Source organism: Drosophila mojavensis, unplaced genomic scaffold, assembly GCF_018153725.1.
Source record: "Drosophila mojavensis isolate 15081-1352.22 unplaced genomic scaffold, ASM1815372v1 contig_136, whole genome shotgun sequence".
NCBI classification, from domain to species: domain Eukaryota; kingdom Metazoa; phylum Arthropoda; class Insecta; order Diptera; family Drosophilidae; genus Drosophila; species Drosophila mojavensis.
Window position 1 is genome coordinate 14,204,396 of NW_025318667.1, and position 14,160 is coordinate 14,218,555.

Here is a 14,160-nt window from a genome sequence, read left to right on the forward strand (position 1 = left end):
TGTGTTTTCCAAAATATCTGAAATTTTAGATGTTTTCGCTTATCCTTAAGTTCTGAAGGTATATCAGACAAATGTTTTCTTGATTTCCAGCAGAACTGAACGTAAAACAAATACTGGTAATTGACTTAGGAAAAACTAGCTCTAGTTTTCCAATATTTTTCTTCCGTGCTCTGGGCTAAGACTCTTAAAGGATTTCGGAATATCTGAGGCAGCTTCTAGATATTTGACTGTTCCCCTTGAGCCACAGGCAAGGTTAGTTACAATTGTTGTTCTTCTAACCCCTAAACCAATTCAAGGTCAAGATCGAGGAGGGCTTCGCCCATTTGTCCGGCGTAAACAAGCACACACAGCAAACAGCTGAGCGATTCACACGCGATTTAATAAAGTGAAAGAAAAATAGAAAATAGAGCTCGGTACGTTTGGGGGCGGGTTTGCTGTGGGCAGTATAATTGAGAACCGTTCGGAGACGTTGCGACCGGAGCGTCGCTCGGCACGCTTACAACTGACACAACAAGCACGAGGGAGAGAGAGCCTGTCCGTTCCCAGACAACGCCAACGACAAACGACGAACTAAATATTCAATTTGAGCGCGTTGTACAATTGGAAATCGCCTTGAGAATGAGATATACGGTTTATGCTTTAAGTATGGCAATTATAGTGATTCTAACGACACTCTTTCGACCATAATACCGCGGGCTCTATTCCAAGCACACGCACTGAGCTCAGTTCAACGCACTCGTAAAGCTTCTCAAGTCTAGTTTGATTAAAGCAGTCAATTAGACGGCAAGGCCGCGTCAAAAACTCGATTAGAATATGACGTAGCTGATGACTAGCGACAGAGTTAACTATTCAAGGGTTCCAGTCGAGCACTTGAATAGCTCCAAGTATCATAGAGCTCTAGTTCTAACTCTACTTGTAGTTTAATACACTTAAGAGTGCTCTAGTCGAGACTGCTCGACTAGGACATCCCCTAAACACTGTCAAGCATAAGTCTCTAGTTTTTGTTTACTGAACACATTGGAAATAGGAAATCAGGGTGTCCGTCCGTCCGTTTGAGCAAGCCGATTTTAGAAGATATAAGAGCTAGAGAGCTGAAATTTGGCATGCATATTCGTGTATACCTTACGCAGTACAAGTTTATCTTTTTTCGATAACTAATCCGATTTATTTTTATCGAGAATAATCGATCAATTTATATCGTTTTTTTAGCCTAAAAGAAGTGTTGAATATCAACTTGGAGGGTTCAGAATATTTCTTAGTCGAACAGTCTCGACTAGAGCCTTATTACTTGTTTTAATACGATTTGTATTATTTTATTGTATCTTTGTATTCATTACATGGATCTATGCAGTAAATCTAAAGTCTCCAGCTCCAAGGGTATTAAAATTACGCTTAAAAAAAAAAGTCAAACTATCGATTATTATCGATAGTACAGAAGTGAAAATAAATGATCGAAAAATTCAAACTCGTACTTTCTGTGGTATAAGTATATATGTAAAGACGGCCAGACGGACATGGCTTATCCTGGTCAAAACTTTATATACGTTTATAATCAATATATATGTATATATAATACATCTGCCACGCCTCCGCCTCTATTTTAAATTTTTACATCCCACTTATGATGCAACTGAATCGAGATTCACGCTTTTAGTTCTTTAGCCTGGTTTGTCACTTCCACAATGAGTGATCCAGTTAGAGTGACTCAGACTCTGGGCATTACATGCATGATAAGCCGAATTTACAATTCTATTTTTACTCTCAGAGTGAAAATATTTCATTGTCTGTCCGGAATGAACGTAAAGCTTTACTCCGTTACTTTAGCTGGTGACTTGAAATTCTTGAAATTCTGATTATATGTATATTCGCTTATACAACTCTCGGTAGTATCCGAGTGCTTAAGCTTTATCAAGTTACTGCCGAGGTTAGTGCCAATTAGTGGGCATTCACATTGTTTTTGATTTAAAAATTGCAAATATTTTTAAAGTCTGGCAGCACTAATATTGGCTAAGTAGAATCGGGAGAATCAGGAGGAATTTGGAGTTAGCAAAGGCGAAACATGAGCAAATAACTATAGACATCGAATGTACCCATATGAATAGCTATATAATGTATTATTATATAACTACCAATATGATTTTTTCTTACCCAATATGGCGCGCAGATGTCCTTCCAGGGTTTGCAGAATGGTCTGCTTGATCTCCTTGACGCTCTTGCCCAGGAATTGTTCGCTGGCCGTGCCTAGCAGCTCGTCGGCCTGATGATGAAAATAATAAACATTCATCATCTGTGTGTGTGTGTGTGGGTGTGTGTATAGAGAGTGTGTGTGTGTGTGTGTGTGTTTGGGTATGCGAATAGTTGATTAAATGAATTGATGATCGTGTTATTAATTGATTCATATTTGTTGTTTGACACGGCACACACAGATATCAATAGGGAGAGAGAGAGAGAGAGAGGGAGATAGATAGATAGACGTAGGGACAGAGTGGGATGGACAATCCAAAGCCACAACCAAATAATTGAGTGGTTATTTAATGTTAATTAATGTTGGCGATAATTTTTGATTAGTTTTTGATTAGTTTTGTTTAAAGTAATTACGATTCATTTATACCCAAACACACACACGCACACAGATTCGCACACACACACACAGGCACACATGAACAGGCACAGTAACCGTAACATGAACAGTAACATTAGCAGTAACAGTAACGGTAACATGAACATTAGCAGACGTTTAGCAGTAGGCGTAATTCAGATGATGTTTTTTTTTTTTTTTTTTTGGTTTTTTTATTTTATTAATAATATTATATATTAGTTGTTGTAGTTGTTGTTGTTTTCAAGCGATTTGTTAATTTTGATTTGTTATCATTTACAGTTGTTTTTGTATTTTTTTTTTGTCGGATTCGTTTGATGAGTTGAGTTGATTGGAGTCGAGTTGAGTTCAGTTGATTCGAACGATTCGAGCGCAGGGTAAGTGGTTGGTAAAAGAAAGTAGAGAAGAGGTAAAAAACACAAATGTCAACAAATTTCGACTGTTTATGTAGACTGTAGGCTCAATTGAATAAAGCTACAGAGCATAGAGCTCTTTTTCTCGAATACTATTAAATGAATGAGTGCTACGCTTACTATATATATGTATGTATATGTACGTTAGGTATATGTGCATGTGATATAAATCATAAGATCTAAACGACAAAGGCATGCAGCAAATGATATGGCATCAATAAACAGGGAACTCGACTCAAGATCTGAATCGTGCCTGCGTGTGTGTGTGTGTGTGTGTGTGTGTGAGTAGATGTGCTATGAGTGAGCTTAGTGTGAGTGTGAGTCGCATCGCATTAAGTCAAGATCAACGAAACCAAAACCGAAATGAAAATTGTTAAGGAGGAAATGATGTTAGCGCAATAAACATACCTCGTTGTTAGCATAATCATTATTTTTATACGAAGATGACTGTAATAATGAAATGAAAATAATCAAGTAAGAACATAATTTTGAATCAGTGGGTAGCCAAATAAACAATGCGAATCAAATCATGCCGAGTAAGAAAACAAAATTAAGATTAACAAAATTTCGATAACGAGCGAGTGAGTGAGTGTTTACGATTCTAATTTGAATAATCGACTACTGTGAATGTGTGATTCATTGAAAAGTCCTGTGAACTGTGATCCATTCAATTACTAGCTCTATTATGTATTCCAAATATAATTTATTTACAGATATTTACAAATATCGTTGAGTTCTGCGTGTGAATTCTGACTACTGTGAATGAGTTGATATATCTGTGCCGAGCGCTGTGAATATTTAGTTTATGAATACATGTTTGCCTACAATAATTTTAATCATATTGACTATGAACGATCATGAACTATGATTGGTGCATCTATAATTGCATTGATTCTATAATACAAAGTATGGCTACGGTAAATATGTTCGTATATACAAATGTATGAAAAGCACTGTGAATTATGCACTGCATAAATGATTCGATTCGTATCTGCCTGAATCATTTATGATTATTATTCAAGTCTGCTAAACTGTATTTGAGTATAATTCATTTATGATTCAATTTGTGATTCATTGAGTGTCTTGAATCACAGTTACTGTTATTTTCAATGCATTCATTTTGTTAACGTTTGTAAGCGACCGTGCGAAAAGTGCTTTGAGTCACTGTTACTGTGAACTCGGGGTCGCTGTGAATGAGCAGTACGGTGCCAAGTCACAGCAATGATGCAATTGCTATACTCAATATATGTATGTATATAGGCTTATACGAAACTAAAGCGATTTTCACAAGTTTACAATACGTTCTACACTTACTTTTGATGGATCAGTTCTAAGGCGCTTGCAAGGCTAAATATTGTAATTGAATTGATTGGGAATTGTTTTTGTGGTAAGGATAGGGAGTGGAGTGGGAATCGAAAGAATTCAAACATACATAAACAAAACAAAATGCTAAATCGGATTAAAATATACGATAATCTTATGAATATATATAATTATGTATATACTGTTTCTTTGGGTAGATATGATGCTATAGGGTATAGTAAGCCAAATTTCAGACGCGTTTCTACGTAGCTACGAAAAATGCATGCCAAATACAAAAGATTATATAAGGTTATATCTATATATATGTAGGTATATCTGTAGAATTGAGAGAAGCTAAATAATTTGCATAACAAAACTGAAAAAAAAACAAACTGCAATTACTTGCTCCCCATTGGGAGAGCTGCTAACGTAGCCGATGAAAGTGGCTAAAAGGAAAAGACGAAAGAGAAAGAGAGAGAGAGAGAGCGAGAGCGGGAAGTGCGGATCGCCCGCTCGCCCACATACCTTCATGATCTTGCACTGCGCCACGCCAGTCACCGTCAGCGGTACGCCCTGAGCGGTCTCCACGTTCTCGCACATCGGATTCAGCGTCATCACGTTCAGCGAGAGCCGCTGCACGTCCGTCACCAGCCACCAGGCCCAGGCCCAGCCGCCGACAATCGTTCGCTTCTTCGTCGAGCCGCAGCAGCCACCTAAAAGAGCAAGATAGAGAGAGAGAGAGAGAGAGAGAGAGAGAGAGGGTGAGCAGGAATAAGTAAATATTCAATAGAGCTGGCAACTTAGCAGATTTAAGGCTACTTTTTTTGCAAACATTGAGTTTATGGTCAAAATCCTTGTAATATTTAAATACATTAAATATATAATATAACAAACTTGTAAAATATATATTATACATAAAAAGTATATAATCTTGGAAATTTTGCTCAAAAAAAAAAAAAAAAAAAAAAAAAAAAAAACACATTAAAAACTGGAATGAGATTATTTCTATATTTTTATAATTATTCATACAATCTAAGAATTGCATATATAGTTAAACAAATTTACATTTTAAATTTGTGTAATTTAAAAATACTAAAAATATGAATGTTAATAGTAGTAAAATTTTAAGCTTTGTTATTTTCTTAATAGTGGTCGAAGCCTAAATTTACAGGGTATATGGGCCAGTCGATGTGCATTTTCAGCAAGCCCCGTTAAAGCTAGCCCTTATTCTTAAGCTTGTTACTTGGAGCTTGCTCTGATGACGTCACTGGGGCAGGCCAAGTCTATATCCGAGCTGTTGAGCTGACCCACAAATGCTGTTGCCTGTGGCACACGCACTTTTTTGTTTCTTTTTTGGCTAGGGGCGTAGCATCATAATGGCCAATGGCTTATATAGTAAGAGTGAAAGCATTTCGCAGTCGTTAAAGTGAGTGTGAGTGAGTGTGTGTGTGTGAGTGAGTGAATGTAAGTGAGTGTGTGTGAGTGTGTGTGTGTTATGTCTACGTGCCGGCAAACACGTCACATCGTGTCAAAGAGTTGATGGATGAGCATGACTGTAGCCAAGAGTGCCGTCAAGAGCAGCCAAACAGGAAGCACTTGCCCAATTGAGGTGCCAGCTAACGGATCAATTCACCTGCTGCACTTAGCCCCTGCATTGTGGGCCTCCAAAGAGCCATCGCAGCTCGCCTAAGGGCATGGTGAAGGCTGCGCAGCTGCAAAGGCGCACACGATTTGAGAGATTGTGTGTGCAAGATAGAGAGAGCAAGAAAGAGAGAGAGACAGACAGAGAGAGAGAGAGAGAGAGAGTGAGTGAGCGAACGAGCAAGCGAGTTGGAGTGGCCATTTCTAGCTTTGCTGGTGTTTGGGCTCCGTTTTAATGGCTCAATGCTTCAGTTGGCCAGCGAACGTCGCAGCGCGCGGCCGTATTAACCGCACAGAAAGAAAGTGTTAAAGAAAGCGCACGTAAGCGTACAAGAAAATAAGAAAAGAGCTGCTTCAGATCGAACGAGCTAGTAAATGCTTTAAGTGTGTGCGAGCCAAAAGCAAAGCCAATTGAAACAACAACAAGAACACTCGGCGAAATATCAACTCCTTCCTATAGCGCAAGTGAGTAAGAAAGGGTCACATATATACATATGTATGCGTGCGTGTGTGTGCGTTCACATAAGTAAACAAAAGCACATTGCTAAAGTGTGCCAATGGGCAAAAAGAAATCAACGTCAACAAAAGCAGCAGCAGCAGCGGCAGCGACACAAAAAGGAACACGAACAATCGAAAAATTCTAAGTCGCCGCGTCGACGCATGCGTAGTGACGGCGGCAGCGACGCCTACGCCAGCAGAAGCTTTCTCAACGAAAGTGATTCATCGCGGCTTCGTCGAGTGTTCGCTGTGATAACTGTAACTGTAGCTGTAACTGTTGTGCTCGCCGCTCGGGCTGCCTACGTACGTTGTTATGCATTTCTCTTTAGCGCTGTTTGCTCAACTATTTAGCGGCTATTCGCATGGCTGCAAAAGCTGCGCTGCCGCTGCGTAGCTGTTGTTGTTGTTGCTGCTGTTGCTTTTGTTGTTGTTGATGCTGCTGCTGGCGTTGCTGCTGCTGTTGCTGTTTTTTCCGCTGGTACCTTGAACTTGAGCAGCGCTGCGCACATTCAACTCGGCGGCGCAGTGGCAACCTGTTTGCAACAACAACAACAACAACAGCAACAAAGCGCAGCAACAAGTTTGTAATTGTCACTACTACAACAACAACAACAGCAACAGCAACAGCAGCAGCAAGTGTTGACGTTGTTAGCCTTTAGTTTAGCTTGAAGCTAGCCAAAGATTATGCAAAGTCAGGAAACGTTTTTGGCGGCAGCATTGTCGCTAGGGCGGCTGGCCACGCCCACAAACAAACTGGTTGAATGCACTCACATGCAATTGAGTGTGTGTGTGTGTGTGTGTGTTGGGTACTTACAACAATTTCTGACGAGAAAACAATGGAGGAAAAGCAGCGTTTTTTCTCTACCTTTTTTTTTCAATTTTCAATTTTATTTCTGTTTTTTTTTTTTTTTAATTGAAAATTTTATAATGGTTGCGAGAGATTTCACTTCTATGCGGGAGGCCTTTTACCCCCACTCCAAATGCAATACATGCAACAATGCAGCATGGCACGGCTTCAGCAAGAGCTGAGATGACTATCGTTCGAGTATATTCTATAAGACTTGATACGACGACAAGGTCACATTGCTAGGCATTCTAAATAACTATCGAATAAATTAGACTGTTGTCGTTTGAAAAAGCTTTCGAAGCATTCCCGCACGTGCCGTAACGGTAAACGAGTCAGCTGGTGAACTACTTCATTCTGATTGAAGTACAGCTGAAAGCTCGTTCCAGTGCAATCGCTTAGATCTGATAAGCGAATCGGGCATGTTGGGCAACCGGGTACAGGGTATGCATAACAAATGGCAGTCCCCGATCGCGTTACGAAATTGCCGAATTGCCGAAGATCGTGATCGAAATGTTGAGGCGCGTGAAAAGCCGCCAGCTCAAGCAATCGATTCACCTAACCCGATTACATATATTACAAACGTGACTTTTCATCACATATTTACGGATTTATTTCATTTCTTTTCGTTTCCATTGCAGACACGTCGCGGCACGTTGGAAGATCGCTATCGCCTGACTGACTGACTGACTGACCTGCAGATAGCCAACAGAAGGAGCCTTCAGCCATGAGCTCGGCCATTGTGGGCGCTGCCTCGGCCATCGGGGGCGCAGTGACGGCGGCAACCAGCAACAGCTGGTTCATACCCATGCTGATGGCAGCGGTTGCCTACTTCCAGTACGAGGAGATCATGGATCCCGAGTCGAAGCCCAGCGACGTGAGCAGCGATGACATTCTCGATCACTATGACTTTATAGTGATAGGCGCCGGTTCGGCCGGCGCTGTGGTGGCCAATCGCTTGACCGAGGTGGAAAACTGGAATGTTCTGCTCCTGGAGGCGGGCGGCGATGAGACGGAGCTAACGGATGTGCCACTGATGGCCGGATACTTGCAGCTATCGAAAATCGACTGGCAGTACAAGACGGAACCGTCGGGAACTTCGTGCTTGGGTAAGTCTAAGCTCTATGCTCAAGAAGTTTTCTTCCTAAGAACTTCGGTCTCTTGTTAAACAAAAGTCGAAGTTAGAGGGAATGAGAAAGCTTCTAAGGCTTCACATAAATCTATATCTACATGCCATCTACTCCTTTCAGCTATGCAAGGCGGACGCTGCAACTGGCCGAGGGGCAAGGTGCTGGGCGGTAGCTCCGTTCTCAATTACATGCTTTATTTGCGTGGCTCGAAGCACGACTACGATAACTGGGAGGCACTGGGCAATCCCTCCTGGTCGTATCGCGATGCACTCTACTACTTCAAGAAGTCGGAGGATAATACCAATCCGTATCTGGCTAGCACGCCCTACCATGCCACCGGGGGCTATCTGACTGTGGGCGAAGCGCCCTACCACACCCCCCTGGCGGCCAGCTTTGTGGAAGCGGGCGTGGAAATGGGCTACGACAATCGCGACTTGAATGGCGAGAAGATGACGGGTTTCATGATTGCCCAGGGCACCACAAGGCGTGGCTCGCGCTGCTCCACCTCCAAGGCGTTCCTCCGTCCAGCGCGACTGCGCCCCAACCTGCACATCTCAATGAATTCGCATGTGACGCGCATCATGATCGATCCGGTTAGCAAGTTGGCCTTTGGAGTGGAATTCGTTAAAGAGCAGAAGCTCTACCATGTTCGTGCCACCAAGGAGGTGGTGCTTTCGGGCGGTTCAGTGAACAGTCCGCAGCTTCTAATGCTGAGCGGCATCGGTCCACGCAAGCAGCTGGCCAAGCATCGCATACCGGTCATCAAGGAGCTAAGCGTCGGCGAGAACCTCCAGGATCACATCGGACTGGGCGGACTCACGTTTCTGGTGAATCAACCGGTGTCGATAGTGGAGAACCGCTTTCACACCATGTCCACGGTGCTGCAGTACGCGGTCTTCGGCCAGGGTCCGCTCACCATTCTCGGCGGCGTCGAGGGCTTGGCCTATGTGAATACGAAGTATGCAAACAGCTCGCTGGACTGGCCGGACATCGAGTTTCACTTCGTTTCTGGTTCAACGAATTCCGATGGCGGATCCCAGCTGAGGAAGGCGCACGGCCTCTCGGACTCGTTTTATCGTGCGGTATTCGAGCCGATCAACAATCGGGATGCCTGGAGCATAATTCCCATGCTGTTGCGTCCTCGCAGCACGGGCAGTATTAAGCTGCGCAGCAGCAATCCCTTCGACTATCCCTATATATTTCCCAACTACTTGAAGGACGAATTCGATCTGAAGACCCTCATCGAGGGTGTCAAGGTTGCCGTCGCTCTTTCCCGCACCAAGGCGATGCAGCGCTTCGGCTCCCGTCTCTCCAGCATACACTGGCCGGGCTGCGAGCATCTCGTCCCATTCACGGACAGCTACTGGGAGTGCATGGTGCGTCGCTACACATCGACCATTTACCATCCGGTGGGCACCTGCAAAATGGGTCCCTACTGGGACAAGGATGCAGTGGTCGATGCCAAGCTAAGGGTCTACGGCATTCGCGGCCTGCGCGTCATCGATGCCAGCATCATGCCCAAGCTCGTCTCGGCCAACACGAATGCGCCCGTGATCATGATCGCCGAGAAGGGCAGCGATATGATAAAAGAGTTCTGGATCAAGAATACAATAGTCTGATAAGCGAATAACTTTCATCTATGGCTCTGTATATGAGTGTGTGTGTGTGTGTGTGAGTGTTTGGATTGGAGTATGCATCTGTGTGTGAATCTGTGAGTGTATTGTATTTGACTCTTTTCTTTTTTTTTTTTTGTTATCTATAAGTGAATTTTATGTATTTATTGTAACTTACTGAAACAGTGAAACAAAGTCCAGTAAAATGTACATTTTCTGTAAATTTCAATTGGCAGACAATAATGGCGTGTGGTATCCCAAGCTATGGTCTAGAACAGTATTGCCAGGAATAAAATGACAAAAATAATTGCTTCTTGTTTAATAATATTAATAGCTTTAATAAATTGAGTGGAACTAGTTCTAGTTCTATTAACAAACACCCGGTAGAACTGTTATGGAGTAAAGTAACGGGTAGGATAATATGGGGACTACCTGGAAATCAGCTTAAGACTTATCTGTGAAGCTGAAGAATTTCATATCTTATTAAATATATTTTTGCGAGTTCAGAGATTAATTAGGAGCATAAATATTTCCTAGTCAGATTTTCTACGATATATGGCTTACTACTTATTTCTCTTATATAACGTATACATATATGGTTACATATTTATTATCAGGTTGTAGCTATACTTCTCGTTCCATAAGATGTGGATATATGTAGCTCTTTGGTTTTATTGTATATTCAGATTGTTCAAGGAATAATCTCGTTGGTTTCGCCGGGTGTTTGTGGACTTTCAGCTACTGCCAGATCCGGCAGCTCATTGGGCAGCTGGTTCTGTTCCCACGGCGATGGCTGCTCCTCCAGTTGATCCTCGCGAATCATACGGGCCGCCTGCTCGCCAATCATCATGGCCGGCGCATTTGTGTTGCCCGCCGTAATCTCTGGCATGACGCTGGCATCGGCTACTCGCAGTCCCTGAATGCCGCGGACGCGCAGTCGCTCATCGACGACGCCCAGAGGCTCGCTGGGCGTGGCCATGCGGCAGCTGCCGACTGCATGCCACGCGCCCACAAACATGTAGTGTATGTGGCACCGCCAGTAGGCATCCGAGTCCGGCTCGAGGACATCGCACTCGGGCAGCGGCGGCAGCCACAAGCTGAGGCCGCAGCGCCGGAAGGCGCTGGTGCCCAGCAGCCGTTGCACGTAGCGCACGAAGCGCAACAGTGTGGCACGATCGTCCGGATGCGAGGCATAGCTGTTCCTCACCAGCGGCGGCTGCTGCGGATCTCTGCTGCGCAGCGAGACGCTGCCGCGCGACTTGGGCAACAGCAGCGAGCCCATGATCTGCATCAGATCCGTCTGCTGCAGTGCCGCACGCTGAGCGGCAATCAGCTCCGGGCGAAAGCCCAGGTAGCCAAAGCTGCCGGCGCCGCCGCGTGCCAGCAGCGAGTGGGCGACCACATGCACATCGGGCTGGCCGGAGCGACTGGTCGGCGCACTCGAGTTGATGAAGCCCATCATCGAGAAGCTGGCGGCCAGCGGGCCGCGATGTCCCTGCAGCAGATACTCCGCCACAGAGGCGGGATCGAGGGCGTCACGCCCACTCGCAGCTTGGCTGCTGTTCACAGCGCAGCCAGAGCTTGCGAAGCGCAGCAGCAGCGGCAACATGCCATGATCATGCAGGTTCCTGCCCACGCCCTCCACCTGCACCCGCGGCCGTATGCCCAGCCTGCTTAGCTGCCGCGTTGGCCCAATGCCGGACAGCAGCAGCAGCTTGGGAGAATTGAGAGCACCTGCGCTAAGGACTAGCTCCCGGCTGGACCAGGCGGTGAGCGTTCGATTGCTGGCCGTGTGATAGTAGCTAACGCCGCGCAGGCGTCGTCCGCAGGAGCTGAGCAGCAGCCGCTGGGCCTGGGCACCGCGCAGCACGCTGAGATTGGGTCGGCTGACTCCGGCCAGATAGCTGCGAGCGCTGCTCACCCGCCGGCCCTGGTGTACCGTAACGGGCACCCGGTGCGTGTAGCCGAAGCTGCTGCCCGAGCGCAAGGGCTGCTGCAGCCGGGGCACACCCAGCTCCTCGATGGCTGCATAGATAAGCTCGGCCAGCCGCTGGTTGTGCGGCTCGATGGGGAAGTAGCTCAGCTTCAGTCGCGCCTCCAGCTGCCGATAGGCGCTCTGCACCTGGGGCCAGTCCCAGCCGTGGAGGCCGAGGCGCCAGCGCCAGTTGCGAAAGTCCGCCGGACTGCCCGGCACATAGATATTTCCGTTGATGGCGCCCGTGCCGCCCAGCATGCGGCCGTGCCACCAGCAGCAGCCATGCGGCGGCGCCATGGCCTGGCAGCACAGAGGATTCGGCTCCGCCTCGTCCAGCCACATGTAGCGCGAGTCGTGATGCATTGAGCCGCTTAGCGCGTAGATCTCCGATTCGAGCGGTGGATCCTCACCCGCCTCCAGCAGCAGGACTGTCACATTCGGCTGCTCCGCCAGTCGACTGGCCACAATGGAGCCGGCGCTGCCCGCACCCACCACGATGTAATCGTAGCTAGCTGGACTTGCCGGATTTCCAACTACATTTGGTGGCCAATCGCTGATCAGCGCCCAGCTGGATGCATTCAGTGCTGCCGTCAAAGAGTCCATCAAGGCTGTGCCGATGCCATTGCTGGGTGCCTGGCTGCCAGCCGCCTGCAGGGGGAGAGGGTGCAGCAGCAGGAAGAGGAGTAGGAATCCAATCCACTTGGCGCCTGGTGAACATTTCATTTCGAACTGCTTGGGGCTGAGAGATGGATGGAGCTGGTCGATAAATGCATAAAGCCCGCTTGCTTCATTGCATCTTTTCCCCGTTTCAGTCTATTCAAATATATTTATCTTTATTTGCAGCTCTGTCAGTTTTCAGTTTTGCTTGTTTACGCTGCGTTTAAAATTTCAAGTACTTAATGCTGCTCGAGTCGAAGCTTTTGATCCCGCCCGCACGAATGCAGCGTCGCTCGTTCGCCCTGCCGATGGCCCAATGAACTTTACACAATGCGACAAACAGAGAGAGACAGAGAGTAAAGCCGAGAGAGTTACTGAGTGAGTGAGAGATAGCGGGTGAGCTTTTACTGCAGTTGAACAGAGTCGCTTTAACCTGTTAACAGTTGCTCGAATGGAAGCTTCCCATAGAGTACATACACCTACACCCTTCCGCATGCCCTCCATCATGCTATCTCAGTCGCTCGCTCAGGCATTTAATAACAACAGAGTGAGCTTTCGCTGTAAATCAACAGCACAGCGAAAAGCTGTCAGCACTTACTGTAAACAGCTGATCAAGCTGTGCGTCGTTGACAGCGCGCTGTTAAAGGCAGACAATTTGTTACCTGTGTATGTACATATGTATGTATACTCATGGCTTATATAAATACATATAAGAATTATGTACTATCGGCGAAATTACCAGCCTGAAATCACCATAGAGTTCTAGCGAGTTTTCTGGCATATAGGGAAGGGCATATATCAGGCAATTGAAGCTAGCTGAGCTCTATCTAGTGCAAGCGGCATTGCCATATGCCCCGTAATGAGAGGGAAACTTCAAATTGGAGGAGAATCTCCTGCAAATAATCTTATTGGATCATAAATATTATAATGGTAGCAAAATAATATTAATAAATATAGAACTATATAAAGTATTTGAAAATATTCATTAAACTATGATGATATTTTGAGCAGAGGGTAATCGATAGTCGGTCAATGCTGTCCCATTAGTCCACGTGCTGCTTTTTGTCTCTGTGCGCTGTTTTCAGTTTAGGCTTTTGTTTTGGTCGAGTTGTTGTTTGTTATTGGCATTCAGATCGAATACCGCTTATCTTACTCATAATGCGAGTATATTATGACATATTCTATTCACGTGAATATATATCAGTACGGTTATTTCAATTCCACTAGCAGCTAATGCTAATCTAATCAGTGTTTGAAATGTGCGATCTTATATAGAAAACATTTCAGATAAGAAATGAGAGGTTGCTAAGACAAAACACCGTGAAAAATAAATAAACCGAGTTATGCTGGAGAATAGCGAAATATGATAGAGAAACAATGGAGTAATTCGAGTTGACATATTGCGAAGTAGCTGAGAAAACTACATATGGGAAAAGTTGTTGTTACAGGGTATAGAATATGACAACTGCAGGTTCCTATAACTAATATAGA

General features: G+C 45.2%; 3 protein-coding genes across 6 annotated transcripts in view; 1 reads left to right on the plus strand and 2 right to left on the minus strand.

Annotated features, from left to right (window-relative positions):
* Nucleotides 1-14,160, minus strand: part of LOC6583816 (flotillin-2) — a 127,869-nt gene that overhangs the window by 2,770 nt on the left and 110,939 nt on the right. For 2 of the 4 annotated variants that reach the window (XM_032732097.2, XM_002009445.4), the window contains exons 3-5: nt 4,837-5,024; nt 3,418-3,456; nt 2,149-2,257 (exon numbers count right to left, since the gene is read on the minus strand). In XM_032732097.2, the coding sequence (XP_032587988.1) occupies nt 2,149-2,257; nt 3,418-3,456; nt 4,837-5,024 (336 nt within the window). Of the gene's footprint in view, nt 1-2,148; nt 2,288-3,417; nt 3,457-4,836; nt 5,025-14,160 lie in introns of all 4 variants that reach the window. The other 2 variants (XM_032732098.2, XM_044007938.1) reach the window with 2 other exon arrangements.
* Nucleotides 6,181-10,344, plus strand: LOC6583817 (glucose dehydrogenase [FAD, quinone]). Its single transcript, XM_002009446.4, has 3 exons — nt 6,181-6,417; nt 7,936-8,403; nt 8,545-10,344. The coding sequence occupies exons 2-3, from the start codon at nt 8,022-8,024 to the stop codon at nt 10,041-10,043; spliced, it is 1,881 nt and encodes a 626-aa protein (XP_002009482.1). The 5' UTR covers nt 6,181-6,417; nt 7,936-8,021; the 3' UTR covers nt 10,044-10,344.
* LOC6583818 (glucose dehydrogenase [FAD, quinone]) lies at nt 10,694-13,020 on the minus strand. Its single transcript, XM_002009447.4, has one exon. The coding sequence runs from the start codon at nt 12,733-12,735 to the stop codon at nt 10,729-10,731; it is 2,007 nt and encodes a 668-aa protein (XP_002009483.1). The 5' UTR covers nt 12,736-13,020; the 3' UTR covers nt 10,694-10,728.